Here is a 13,926-nt window from a genome sequence, read left to right on the forward strand (position 1 = left end):
GAAGTTCTCTATTTATTTTAAGAAAACGTTAAATAATAAAACGTTTCCACCGAGTGCCACTGCAAAGCTTGTTCCACTTCACGTCCAACCGCATCGATGTGATGTGATCGGCAGCTGACTAGTGACGCCTTGTGGGTGTCAAAATGGCTGCGCTTTATTATTCCTGCATACCTCCTGTTTTTACATTCTCTCTGGTTCCTTCACCGATTTGAACCCGATTTACATTTCCACATTTTTAAGTCATTTTAAGTGTGCCAGTCACTTTCCGATATCGTTTTGTAATCCTGGGGGTTATCAGGAAGGACGTGGGCCGTTGTGTTATGGTAGGTGTAGCAGTCTTGTTACATTACGGGGTTTCAAAACAGCGTATTGTATCAACATGACAGTTCAGCTGTTTAATCAACAGTTATTTACATGCTCGGTACGTATAATAATACTGGGGAGGTTTTTATGTAGCTACAATTGTTGTTTCTGTTTAGCTTGCAACAAATGTGGCGTGATTGCGGTGGTTAAAACTAACCCCTTCATAAGCTAGGCAGCTAGCCGCAGAGCTGCCTGTATTTACCCGTGTGACATGAACACTTCATATCCACCTCCAGGAGACGCGGCCCTGAAACCTTCACCCTCCAGCCACCTCCGTGTGGGGCTTCTGCCCGCGTCTATGGTCACGTTTCCTGTTGACAGCCTGGCAGGCTCGCAAGTTAGTGAGGAATTACATGATATATGTGTTTAATAAACTAGTAAGGTGTCACCTCTCCACCCCCCCCCCCCCCCCCAAGTTAACTTTGCATGTTCCTGTTTGAAGAGGGTCATTAACGTATAATTAATTAACGTTCAGTGTAAGGTTGTAATGTGTTTTATGTCTCTGTGTTTCAAGTAAGTACGAGATACGGCCTTTGGTTTTGTTCTCTGAAGTGCGACGGTGTGAACTGCCCGAGAACACTGCAGGTAAGTTGGCTACACTGGTAGACCTGACCCTTCGGACACTAAACTTCGTTTAACATTGATAAAAAAAACCCGACCTGAATCCTCTTTTGTTTTGTGACAGTGTGGCGACCCACCTGCTGTACCAGATAAGCTATGACGGCTCCCCTACAATAGCTTTTGCCAATGAAAATGGAGGATATGTCGCTGTCAGGCCTGGATAACACCAAGCTAGAGGTTAGTGTGTGATTTTATTATTCCTCCAGTTACTGCCCAGTTGGCTCGTTATTATAAAAATGAAACAAAAGCTTTGTCTGAATATCAAGCAGTAAACCCAGCTACTGTTCTCCTGTGTTTCGTCTTAGGCCTTGGCTCATGACATTTACTCAGACTTGGTGGAAGATGCCTGTTTGGGGCTGTGCTTTGAGGTGCACCGAGCAGTCAAACAGGGCTACTTCTTCCTGGATGAGACGGACCAAGAAAGCATGAAGGATTTTGGTAAGTGATGTTTAACCAGCGTTTGTTTTATCCGTGAGTGCGTTTTGAAAGTTTTGTCACGTTTACAGATTTGGCTCCATTTCAATTCATAACCAGGCCTGAGATGCTTTCAGGTTTTCACGTCTTTCTGTCCAATTTCTCTAGAAATTGTGGACCAGCCAGGGGTGGACATATTTGGGCAGGTGTACAATCAGTGGAAGAATAAGGAATGTGTGTGTCCCAACTGTAGCAGGAGTATAGCGGCCTCGCGTTTTGCCCCTCACCTGGAGAAGTGTCTGGGCATGGGCCGAAACAGCAGCCGTATTGCCAGCCGCAGGTCTGCACGCACACCGCTACACCGCTTCCTCTTCACACCTGCTTGCTTCAGTTGGAACCGTTTTTATTTGTTTTGCATTTTATTTGAGCCATTGGGGGGATCCAGAATCCACATTAGGAACACACTTGTTGTGTATAGTAGATTTCCGGTTGTGATAACAGCCGTCCACATTCACAGGACTGCATAGAAATGTTCTCAGCAGTCATTTCTGAATGCACAATGTGAGTTCAGGTGTAGTATTGCAAAAAATGTAGTTTAATTTTGCAATTCAGCTTTTTCTAAGTTGTTTAACAATTTTTAAGGCCGTAATTAAAGCCTCAAGCCTTAATTAAACCAACTCTCATACAAATATACTGAGTATATGTAAAAAGGGTTTTGCGTTAGTAATAGCTAACACGATATGTCATGGATTTCTTTGCAATTCATGTGTGTAGCCAATGTGATAAGTATAATGCCTTCTCTACAGGATAGCCAGCAGTAACAACACAAGCAAGTCAGAAAGCGACCAAGAAGACAATGATGACATCAATGACAATGACTGGTCATATGGTTCAGAGAAGAAACGTGAGCACTCTCTCACTCCCTTTTCCTCTCTCTATACTACCACTTTCAGAAACTTACCTGCCTTTTACATTTGCTTGTACAGTTTGTAAAGTGTTTTTGTTTTGTCCCTGGCAGCCAAGAAGAGAAAGTCAGACAAGGTAATGAAATATTTTTATAAGTTCTATAACATTTTGTAAAAAACTTGTTTAATAATATTCTGCCTAATATTTTATGGCTTTGCTCTCTCTCAGAATCCAAATTCTCCCAGAAGATCCAAATCCTTGAAGCATAAAAATGGTGATTTAATTTTTTTTATTTCTTTGTTGATTTTCAAATAGTGAAATACTCTTACTTAAAATAGGGAAAAGCATAACTCTTAAATAACCCTTAAAATGCATGTATATTAAAAGTATGTCTTAGGATAATTGTTATTGTTGTGTTTATTTCAAAAGCTGAAATGTAAAAAACCTCACTTCCTGTCTGAGCCCTTTTCCCCTTGTCTCCTCCGTGCAGGGGAGCTCAGCGGTAGTGTCAATCCTGATCTTTACAAGGTACGCTCCTTTGCTCTAGCATTTCTCCCTCCGTCCTTGCCTTGACTGGGTGCCCTGTCACTATGCTGTGTGTGTTCATGTCAGTTCTCTTTAGTAAAGTCCTCTTCTCCACCCTCTCCTCCACAGTACAACTACAGTTCTGGGATCAGCTATGAGACTCTGGCTCCAGATGAGCTACGATCTCTTCTAACGACGGTACGCACACGCACAACCAGCCGTTCATCCCAATCATCCTAACCCAGTCATACTCCTCACGTCCTCAGTCCTTTGATTAACTCTATGTGAAGTTTTGTCTGTGGTTTTTTTAATGTAATGTAGTTAATGTCACAACATGGTTGTGTCTCTGTAATTGATTTGACCTAATGTATATTTTGCTCTGAGGGGACAAAAAAAGACAAAATAATGGGTGTGTAAGTCTTAATGTCATTTGTGCTATATTTGTTTTTCAATCAAAGCACAGATCTAATAATATCACTTATGACTAAGTAAAGGACATGCTTGTTGTACTGCTGGCAAGCTGTGAGTTTGCCAACCATTTGTGTTTTTATAGTATCAACTTGATGTGTGTTTTTAGTAAGTAACAGCTGTTGTTAACAGGCGTGTGGCTAACGGGAGCTCTTCTGTCCTCAGCAATGCGGTGTTGTGTCGGAGCACACTAAGAAGATGTGTACTCGGTACGTACGCCAGACGCTATTACACCTGCCAGACGCTATTACACCTGCCAGACGCTTATTTCTGTTTTGTTTTTGTTTTTTTTTAAGCAATGATGGACACAAATGCATATACTCAAGAAAGGATGAAAAAAATCATTTTTTAAAATTATTTTAACTCGCAATCCCAAATTAAGAAACATGATTGATTAAAATCTTCAGAGTGGAACCATTAAATTAGTTGCTTAAACCAATGAATTAGTTATTTAAATGAAAATGTAAAAAAGTAAACGGATATGGTGGTATATATGACTCAACACACCAGCGACTCCTTCTGCTTGCACTGGCCGCATTAATTTTTTTTTCAGTCATGACAATATGGTCTTTTCTATGAGCAAAACACTAGAACTTCCCGCGTCACACACAGCACTCCCGCGTCACACACAGCACTCCCGCGTCACACACAGCTCTCCCGCGTCACACACAGCTTTCTCGCGTCACACACAGCATTCTCGCGTCACACACAGCATTCTCGCGTCACACACAGCTTTCCCGCGTCACACACAGCTTTCCCGCGTCACACACAGCTTTCTCACGTCACACACAGCACTCCCGCGTCACACACAGCTTTCCTGACATTTGTCAGATTGTTTCCAAATTCTAATTTTTGCTGTCTAAATAAAACTTCTTTTTTGTTTGTTTTACATACAGTACAAATCATTTATCAAGCTTTCCTTAACACAATTACTTGCCCCATGGCTCTTAAGATTTACCAATCACTTTGAATTTGTATGCGCACACACGCACGACACACACACACACACACCTCCCTTCTCTTCTGCTTACACTAATACGCAGCTCATAACTTGGTTGATCACCCCTTCACCCCCAGACTCCCGTTCTTGCTTGTTATGGGCCTTCTGTTTAACATTATATTTCATGAGTGATGAGAATGTTACTAGAACCAGACGAGGAAACTGGTGAGGATCAGATCTTGCATGGTTTACTGTCATTGTGTGCTACCAGCTCCATTGACGCTTGTCTTCCTGGCTTTGAGCACCACAGCTGTGAGGCCTGTGTAGCGTCCTGTGGATTCTGCATTCTTCCTGAGGATGTGTGTGTGTGTGTGTGTGCGTACGTGTGCTCGTTTATGACTGAAGTCGATTGTGCATGTCGTGTGAAGGCATGATCTTTTTCATTTTTCTAAATGGAAATGATCGTGTCATGTTGGGACTGATATTATGGGAACACAAGTGGCAACTCAATATGCATCTCAATTTCCCATTATTTTGGCTCTTCTGTATTATTTTCCAGCATCTGACCATTCACTGAAAAGATCAATCTCCATTCTGATTGGATAAAAATGTGACCCATTCTATTCCAATTGGTCACTTCAAGGTTGATTCAAAGCACTGCCTGACTTTCATGGCATGGGGCTCCTTAGACATCTGCCAGCACCCAAGACCCATCCTAACTGCTAATGTCTAACTCCGAACATCCCTCTTATGTCCTGTTGGTTGCTGGCGAAGTCTGTCCAGTCTCCGGCCCAATCAGTGTCTCTGGTGCAGTGCATAATGCCACGTTGTGTCCTGGCAGGTCCCAGCGGTGTCCTCAGCACACGGACGAGCAGAGGAGGGCAGTCAGGGTCTTCCTCCTGGGGCCGTCCGCGTGAGTCTCACCCCACCTCCCCCCACCTCACTGGACCAGGCCTTCCATGCCACTGTAGCCCTACTTTACAATTCAGGGAAACCCCTCCGCTTCTCCCTCCTGTGATTTTGTTTTTGACGAGTGTCCATATTGCATGTTTATCAAATGATGCAGTATCTTTCATCAAACCACTTCTTTTCATCATTTGTTATATTGTTCCTGTAGTAGTTTGGATAATCCCAGTAAATCAGTGAAACTACACGGATTTTCATTTCACCATTTCATTAACTGGAAGATGACAACTTTTGTACATCTGTCCCACACTCTCACAAGTTTCAAAAGGCAAGGAGGAGTGAAGACCTAACTTCTGACTCGGGGGACAGAGTCCTGTCTTCTCTTTTCTCCTCTGATTCTCAGACTGATTTCAGAAGTCTTGTGTAAATGTAGTGGAGACTGATGAAATAATAACAAGACTGAGCTCGACATTCTGTTTAATTAATTTTGTGGGACCACTGATCTAGTGTCATCTGAACTGTAGTTCTAGTGTTTGTGTTTCCCTTTTTTGGGCTTAGCTTAGCATGTAGGATGAAGGCCTGCAAGAACCACGCGGCTCTTAAAAACAGAGAAGTGTATCCTGGAGGATAATTAAACCTCGTCACCCACAGCTGCATTTTTAGTACTTGGTCATTTGCAGTTGACAGTAATGTAGTAACTGCACAATGGAACAGCATAACTGATGGAGAAGCATAAATGCTTCTAAACAACAAAAAAAATTGACAAAACAGTAATTCTGGCATTGTAATTTGGTGCATTTTTCTGTCTTTTGTGAACTTCCTATATCTGTGTTTCTATTAATATCCCTTAAGATGCTTGTAGTTCTGGTTTGTATGCAGAAAGGTAAAAGTGGTACTGTCTGATTGTACTGTACGGATTTGTTAGATAGGACAGACTTGTCCAGGTAGTCATTGGGTCATCGATGGACAGTAGTGGTCAGCACACACTGCACTAATGCTCGCCATTTGATTGAGGAGGTGCTCAGTCTAACTAACTCCTCTTTGTGAGCAAAGGAACATGTTGAAACGCGGGTAGTGAGGACTAATGGATCTGGAAGGGCACGTGTTTGTCACGCGGTGCTCACGATTCGGCTGTTGGTTCATGTTAAGTTGTTGCCCATTACCAGCTTAGGACGAGCGGCAAATGTAAAGAGCTTTACTGTTAATTGACAGGTCATCACTGCCAGACCCTGAATCCCTGCTGGACAACGACGGTTATGATATCCCTGATGGAGGCATGCTCATGTCCCGTCTGCAGTGGGACGCGTCATCGGACATCTCACCGTCAGATTCCGCGTCCTCGAAAGCCAGTGAGTTCCTCATAGGGGTGCCCTGTGTCGTACGGTAATACATACACACTGTCAAGTGCTTTGTTGTCTCCATTACATTTATATCCATGAAGCTAACACAAGCACAGTAAACCCAGAGGTTAAAAATCAGATATCGCCAAGCTGGAGAGCGGTCAGATACCTGTTTAATAGCTTATATGAAAGCTGACCTAAATCTTTATACAGTTCTAATTGAAGGTTATGGGTAGCTTGAGAACTGCAGCCACAGGTCATGTTATTTGATTTGTTAAGAATGTATTTGTTGATAAATGTTTCTTCTTTCTGGTAAGGGTGGAATTTCAGTAGAGCAGACATCCTGCTTGAATTTGAACTAAAAAAGGATAGCACTGAACACTGAAATTACTTAGTTAACACAGAATCTAACACTGTACATTAGTAATTACTTAGTTAACACTTTATACTAGCAATTACTTAGTTAACACTGAATCCAATACTACAGTAATACCCCAAAATTCGCAGGCATTACGTTCCTAGACCCCACGCAAATTTTGGATAGACAACTAACAAAGGCCTATAAAGACCTATCTTCATATGTTAAACCCGAAATATGTCCCCAAAACACTTCAAGTTCACTTAAAAATGTATGGTATAATTTACATTACCCTTTAAAATTGTACAGGTAAAAATAAGTAAATATATACAATACTGTACTTTACAGTACTGTACGGCCATCTTGTGCCCACCCACGTCTTTTCTGAGATCCTGCTCTCGTTAGCACATTTTCTATGAGACACTGAATGCTATCCTGTCATTTTCTTTGTGTACGATAAAATTAGGGTAAGCTCAACTCGTGAGCACGTTTTCGATGAGACACTGGTTAACATTTTCTTTGCTTACAATAGGGTACTGTATGTTAAAATTTCCAAGGAAAATACATGCGAATTCGTGAAGCCGCAGATTTAGTAGAGCACGTTTTCGGGTTATTGCTGTATAAAGTAGTAATTAATTAACACTGAACCTTAACAGGTGTGTATTACTAATTACTTAGTTAACTGCCCTCCTTTAGATCTCGTCACAATTTCATATTCGTATCTAAATGTCCTTTGCCCCCCTCCCCCCCAGGTACCAACAACTCCGACTCTAAGAGACCTAAAAAGAAGAAGAAACCTGGCTCGCTGCTCGTGGGCGGTGCAGGGGGGTGCGAGAGGGACAAAGGCGGTGATCGCGACAGGGGGGAGAGAGAGCGAGGAGGGGGTGGCTGCAGCGGCGGGACCGGACTGGGCGGGACCGGACTGGGCGTGGCCGGCGGCAGCAGCAGCTCCCAGAATGCACTCAGCCAGTCAAGTCGAAAAAAGAGACCAAGACCGCCAGTTCCACCGGCGCCTAGTATTTATGATGACTTGGACTGAAAGAACAGCACAAAGACGCATGCACACCGCCTCGCCTCTGTGGGATGTGATTATTACACCGAATCGTCTAACGGTGTCATTTTTTTCTCTGCAAGAGACCTAAACGAGGCGATTGATTGGTCAGTCATGTGCAGAAGACTACTTGTGTTCAGCATAATCATGCCATAGTGTGTTCAGATGTGTGTGGTACGTCTGTAAGTTGGCGTGAGTGTGTGTGTGTGGTAATAGTGATAAAACGGTTTGAATACTTGTGCTTCTAAGACTGCACAATAATGTTACTGCGACTTGCTTCTTGCCCATAATAATCCAACTCCATTATGCTCCTTCGTACTTTACAATTCTACAAGAATGTCCGTTTCTACTGCTTCTTGCTAAATAATGCTCCTTTGATAATCATTGTTCCAGCTTCAGGCCAAATTTTGCTTGTTATAGAAGACATGTCGATTTCTCCTGCCACTTAGTAATTATTTTAGTGTACATTACACTACGTTTGAAATCAGCTGTGTATAGTGTAAGTGACTTTTGTTTTTGCCTGTCGTTCTGTGTTCCTTCCTGCTAAAGTTTGCCACTTGCTATGCATGTTCTTGTCGGGTCTTGGAGCATGAACTAGGTTGTCAGTGTTTAGTGCACTTATTCTGTTCAGTATTTTTATTTTTTTTTTAGGTGTGAAGAAGCTTTTCTTTGTGAAGATAACATTCTGCCCTTCAGTGGTCTGGTGGAGCTCTGGCACTTACCATGTGTGAAGTGCAGCTGGTTAATACTGCTCAGAGTGATGCTGTTCATCTGGATCAAATCCAGTCTACACAAAAGCCTTATTGCTTTTAAAGTGCTTTTCTTCCCCTTTGTCCTGTGTATCTTATGGATTCAGCTAAAGCGTGAGAGACCGAGTTATTGTATTTGTGTGGTGAAGGGGGGAAAAAAGATTCTACAGTTCCTTATCCCTAAATGTGTCTGGATAGGTTCTTACTTTCACTGCTGTCATTAGTTCTGTCACTTCTGAGTGAACTGTGGTAGCCTGTGCTGTAGTCTGAATAAAGTCCAGTGTGTCTCAGGAGAGCGACGTCTCCTAGTCCTCCTTCAGGTCACTCTTCCCCTGCACCAGAGACAGGGGCACATACATATTGGCTTCAGAAAATACTATTTATTTGTAGGACGTAACATTAATCATTTGATTTGTTTTTCATATTCATGAGCAAAAGACAGCAAACATATGGCTACATAATATGTTTCCAAGCAACATAACTATGGGAACCAACATTGACATATGATAGCTCACAATGGAAAAATGAGCCAAACACCAGTGAAATGTACACTTCAATACCTGTTGCTGAGAATGCAGTTCAACATTAACCAGCATCACTGTGAGTGTTTGTTGTAGGTGAACTCCACCACTACATACACGTCCTTGTGTTCTGCTTAGAGTTTAATGAGAGCACATGACCGGTTCTAAACTGTACAGGTCTGTCATTTGGAGCAGTATGATGTGCAGGGTAGCATTAGATGTGCAAGTAAACAAGAAACAAAAACATTAAGGGCCGCTAGCCCATTCAATTGCCTTAAAATGCAGACATTTATGCCATATAAGGGAAAATGCTTGTAAGAGCTGATACCCTAATACAACCAAGGAAATACTAAGCCCTGTGTTACGATTAAATTACTATAAAGGTTACATGATTCAAAAGTATTAATTACAGCCTCTAACTGCTCAGCCATGAATAAATCTATGAATACACATACACACTATATCTCGCTCTCTCTCTCTCTCTCTCTCTCTCTCTCTCTCACTCACTCACACACACCATTCCAGTCATCTAAATGGCACCAGAAGCCTGAAGGCCCCCTGAGTACTTTGCTACTATTTTGCTGTACTCAACTCAACAGCTGTTTATTTGAGCCCAATATCATTCCCATGATTCAAATGTAATAGGCAACTGACAGAGCAAACATGCCTTAATCTGCGCTTTGCCCTCCCCGCCAATCTGGCATTGTTTGTCCTTTTCTGGTTCATTCTTCAGAGCGCCTGTCACGGCACTCTCACCGGCTGTGCATGCCGAAGATGAGCAAGCTGAAGAAGACCGTGACTCCCACCAGGGAGACGGTGGCCGGTGCCGTGAACAGCTGCCGGTAATTGATACGGAAGTACCAGACCACGGCCAGCAGCACGACGAACACGGGCACCACCAGGCTGCCCGTGCCCAGGGCCAGGCCGGCCGAGTGCAGGCCCCCACTCAGGCCTCGGCGGGGGCCCTCCTCCGGGCGGGGCTCCTCCAGGGCCGTGTCTGGGGCCTGGGCGACGTGGCAGTGGAGCACGCTGTTGTGGGTGATGTTGAGCGAGAGGAGAGTGCGACGTGGGTCGTGCAGGAGCCGGCCCTGGTAGATCAACTTGATCTGACGCTCACGCCCAGAGAAGCACTTACTGAGGAGAGAAGCAGCTGAGGTCTACACCAACACTACACCAACACTACACCAACACTACACCAACACTACGGTTTTAACTCAACACACTGGCGATATTCCAAGTTAATAAAAAACTAGCAGTAATACTACTGCTAATACTGATGGTAGTAACAGAGTTGTAGTACCGTCCTTTTCCAATGGGATGGTAATAATCAGCATTATTTAGCATTTTTCATTTTAGTTCCACAAGCTCAAAAGAGCTTTAGGTAAGATGATGCAATGTGGGTATAGTGTTGATATAGGTGTAATGTTGGTGCGAGTATAGTATTGATGTTGGAGTAATGTCAGTTTGAGTATAGTGTTTGTGTGGGTGTGGTGGTGCTGGGTGTTATGAATGCAAATCAATATCATGATAAATTGATTAATTAATTTTTATTAATTTAAAACAAAACAGTTGCTTCCCTGTTGCTGACTGGATAGGGTGTAGTCACAGACTACATGTGCATATTTGTGGGCAAAGTATTAACACAATATACTTAAATTCATATATGATATAACTGCCAAAAACCGAAATAACCCACATGGGCAAAATAATGTGGGTTGACGGTTCTGAATGTTGGTTTTGATGTATTTTCAATTAACTGCACGGCCCTAGGGTGTGGTGTGCTGGTGCAGCTATAGTGTTGGTGTGGGAGTGATGTGGGTGTAGTGTTTGGGTGTGGTGTGCTGGTGCAGCTATAGTGTTGGTGTGGGAGTGATGTGGGTGTAGTGTTTGGGTGTGGTGTGCTGGTGCAGCTATAGTGTTGGTGTGGGAGTGATGTGGGTGTAGTGTTTGGGTGTGGTGTGCTGGTGCAGCTATAGTGTTGGTGTGGGAGTGATGTGGGTGTAGTGTTTGGGTGTGGTGTGCTGGTGCAGCTATAGTGTTGGTGTGGGAGTGATGTGGGTGTAGTGTTTGGGTGTGGTGTGCTGGTGCAGCTATAGTGTTGGTGTGGGAGTGATGTGGGTGTAGTGTTTGGGTGTGGTGTGCTGGTGCAGCTATAGTGTTGGTGTGGGAGTGATGTGGGTGTAGTGTTTGGGTGTGGTGTGCTGGTGCAGCTATAGTGTTGGTGTGGGAGTGATGTGGGTGTAGTGTTTGGGTGTGGTATGCTGGTGCAGCTATAGTGTTGGTGTGGGAGTGATGTGGGTGTAGTGTTTGGGTGTGGTATGCTGGTGCAGCTATAGTGTTGGTGTGGGAGTGATGTGGGTGTAGTGTTTGGGTGTGGTATGCTGGTGCAGCTATAGTGTTGGTGTGGGAGTGATGTGGGTGTAGTGTTTGGGTGTGGTATGCTGGTGCAGCTATAGTGTTGGTGTGGGAGTGATGTGGGTGTAGTGTTTGGGTGTGGTATGCTGGTGCAGCTATAGTGTTGGTGTGGGAGTGATGTGGGTGTAGTGTTTGGGTGTGGTGTGTTGGTGCAGCTATAGTGTTGGTGTGGGAGTGATGTGGGTGTAGTGTTTGGGTGTGGTGTGCTGGTGCAGCTATAGTGTTGGTGTGGGAGTGATGTGGGTGTAGTGTTTGGGTGTGGTGTGCTGGTGCAGCTATAGTGTTGGTGTGGGAGTGATGTGGGTGTAGTGTTTGGGTGTGGTGTGCTGGTGCAGCTATAGTGTTGGTGTGGGAGTGATGTGGGTGTAGTGTTTGGGTGTGGTGTGGTGGTGCAGCTATAGTGTTGGTGTGGGAGTGATGTGGGTGTAGTGTTTGGGTGTGGTGTGGTGGTGCAGCTATAGTGTTGGTGTGGGAGTGATGTAGGTGTAGTGTTTGGGTGTGGTGTGGTGGTGCAGCTATAGTGTTGGTGTGGGAGTGATGTGGGTGTAGTGTTTGGGTGTGGTGTGCTGGTGCAGCTATAGTGTTGGTGTGGGAGTGATGTGGGTGTAGTGTTTGGATGTGGGTGTGGTCTCTCCCCACCTTTTCAGCACTCCCACTGTGTCCTGGGGTCTGAGCACTGCGATCTCCTCTGTATCATTCAGGAACTTAAGCCGCACCGTGATGTTTGCACCAACATCCTCTTCATCCTCGGTCCCCTCCTCCTCTTCCTCGTCCTCTGACCGCCCGCGACTGGCTTTCCTTCTCCCTCTCTGGATGTCCAGTAATTCTTCTCCTGCACCCTCCTCCTCCTCCTCGTCCTCCTCCTCTCCACCCCCTTCATCCTGCTTGTCCTCCTCCCCTGGGTCCTCACCCTGCAGCTCCCCTGGATCTGAGCTGGGCGGGGGGCCCGCATAGCCATCGTGGCCTCCCAGGCCGATGAGGGAGGCGTGGGCGCCGACGGTGAGGATTGTGCCCAGGATGTGGTCCCCGCGGTCTGCCACATGAGTGGACAACCAGGCCAGGACCAGAGCCAGGACCAGGATGAGAACCCCACCCAGTGCTGTGGCCTCGTCCCCCACCCCATCCAACACGGTCAGAGCACACACCGCCATCCTGGACCCTTACTGCATGCACTACAACACAGAAACACATCAGACTGTCAAGTTCTTCATTTTCACATGGCACGCTTCAGGAGTGCTCATAATCAGACTAAAACTCTAGTTACCTTCCTGCACCCCACACACACACACAAACCAGTTACCACATATTTCACCTCCAAACTAAATCAAATACACACCATCCAGGTAATCAGGGACTAGGATTTGAACTAAACTGCAGGGATAAAGATCTTCAGCTGCAGGGTTCGTGACCACTAGCTGCAGGATTAAACTGATAAATGGTCACTTCATTTGTAACATGTTTAGTTTGCCTGTTTGTTATCTACTCGGTTGCTGTTAGCTACGCAGACCCGTTAGCTACACAGTTTCTCTTAGTTTAGGCTTATTTGATCGTTAGCTATCTTTTCAATGCTTCAATGCCAATTCTGTCAAACATTTTATACCACGGACTCTTGAACACTTTAAACTATTAAGCTAGCACGGCGAGAGCAAACAAGTCATAAATCTGGTAGATAAACGTGTCCAAGATGTAAAGTCACTAAAGCAGCTCCAGCAGCTCTTCGCTACCACGGCTAGCTGGCTAGCATGTTGGCTAGTTAGTTCCGTCCAGTCAGCTACGCACGGTACAAGTTACCGACACAAATCAAACGATGTCGCTCGGAATATATGGGCACAGTGCAGTTACTCTTGTGGTGCTCTACACAGAAAATAAAATGCAAACAAGCGTATTTGCCAAGTTAGCATCTGGCGAATGAAGTGAGCAGCCAGCTAGCTCGCTAGCGCGCCGACGGCAGGCAAGGACGACCTTCGCGCAGCTGCTAGCCAACTAGCCACAGCAGTGGTCGTCTAATGTACCGTCCAGTACGCTGCGTTTAGTCCACACGCCTGCGCTACATTTTGGAGTGGCAAACTAAGCAAAAGATGAACTACCGTCGGATCAAATCATCCTCGGAGGGAGATAGTTTAGCCTCCGCGCAGACTCGCAACGCCACCGGACTAATAAACAAACACGCACCGCTGCCGCTACGTCAGCGCCGAGCTGACCACAGTCAGAAAGAGGCCAAACACTCAAACTCAGACACTCAAACAACTCAAACTCTCAAACAACTCAAACCAAAACACTCAAACAACTCACACTCAAACAACTCAAACACTCAAACAACGTCCAAAAGTATATGTCCCTTTAAAAAAC

The 13,926-nt window shown here is 44.8% G+C and overlaps 2 protein-coding genes across 4 annotated transcripts; one reads left to right on the forward strand and one right to left on the reverse strand.

Annotated features, from left to right (window-relative positions):
- Positions 1-114: 114 nt before the first annotated feature.
- Positions 115-8,936, forward strand: atxn7l3a (ataxin 7 like 3a). Of its 2 annotated transcripts, XM_076997026.1 has the most exons (15): positions 115-323; positions 600-700; positions 878-948; positions 1,049-1,161; positions 1,290-1,422; positions 1,567-1,738; positions 2,205-2,302; positions 2,417-2,439; positions 2,533-2,578; positions 2,795-2,832; positions 2,959-3,027; positions 3,463-3,506; positions 5,079-5,150; positions 6,356-6,492; positions 7,594-8,936. In XM_076997026.1, the coding sequence occupies exons 4-15, from the start codon at positions 1,111-1,113 to the stop codon at positions 7,878-7,880; spliced, it is 1,170 nt and encodes a 389-aa protein (XP_076853141.1). In that variant the 5' UTR covers positions 115-323; positions 600-700; positions 878-948; positions 1,049-1,110; the 3' UTR covers positions 7,881-8,936. The 2 variants fall into 2 exon arrangements, with proteins under 2 accessions (XP_076853141.1, XP_076853142.1); XM_076997027.1 differs by lacking the exon at positions 5,079-5,150.
- Positions 7,976-13,894, reverse strand: tmub2 (transmembrane and ubiquitin-like domain containing 2). Of its 2 annotated transcripts, none has more exons than XM_076997029.1 (3): positions 13,665-13,894; positions 12,217-12,749; positions 7,976-10,296 (listed from the first exon to the last, which is right to left on the reverse strand). In XM_076997029.1, exons 2-3 carry the CDS (start codon positions 12,726-12,728, stop codon positions 9,915-9,917), a joined length of 894 nt encoding a protein of 297 aa, XP_076853144.1. In that variant the 5' UTR covers positions 12,729-12,749; positions 13,665-13,894; the 3' UTR covers positions 7,976-9,914. The 2 variants fall into 2 exon arrangements, with proteins under 2 accessions (XP_076853144.1, XP_076853145.1); XM_076997030.1 differs by lacking the exon at positions 13,665-13,894 and adding an exon at positions 12,914-13,573.
- Between the last annotated feature and the right edge of the window lie 32 nt (positions 13,895-13,926).

The sequence above is a fragment of the Brachyhypopomus gauderio genome, chromosome 2 (genome assembly GCF_052324685.1).
Source record: "Brachyhypopomus gauderio isolate BG-103 chromosome 2, BGAUD_0.2, whole genome shotgun sequence".
NCBI lineage: Eukaryota > Metazoa > Chordata > Actinopteri > Gymnotiformes > Hypopomidae > Brachyhypopomus > Brachyhypopomus gauderio.

Bases quoted from the DNA above. Each gene is read 5' to 3' on its own strand.
- atxn7l3a (XM_076997026.1), top strand. From the start codon at position 1,111: ATGAAAATGGAGGATATGTCGCTGTCAGGCCTGGATAACACCAAGCTA. The intron at 1,423-1,566 runs GTAAGTGATGTT...CAATTTCTCTAG, and splicing joins AGAAAGCATGAAGGATTTTG to AAATTGTGGACCAGCCAGGG. The intron at 3,028-3,462 runs GTACGCACACGC...TTCTGTCCTCAG, and splicing joins TACGATCTCTTCTAACGACG to CAATGCGGTGTTGTGTCGGA.
- tmub2 (XM_076997029.1), bottom strand. From the start codon at position 12,728: ATGGCGGTGTGTGCTCTGACCGTGTTGGATGGGGTGGGGGACGAGGCC. The intron at 10,297-12,216 runs GTGGGGAGAGAC...TTCTCTCCTCAG, and splicing joins ACAGTGGGAGTGCTGAAAAG to TAAGTGCTTCTCTGGGCGTG.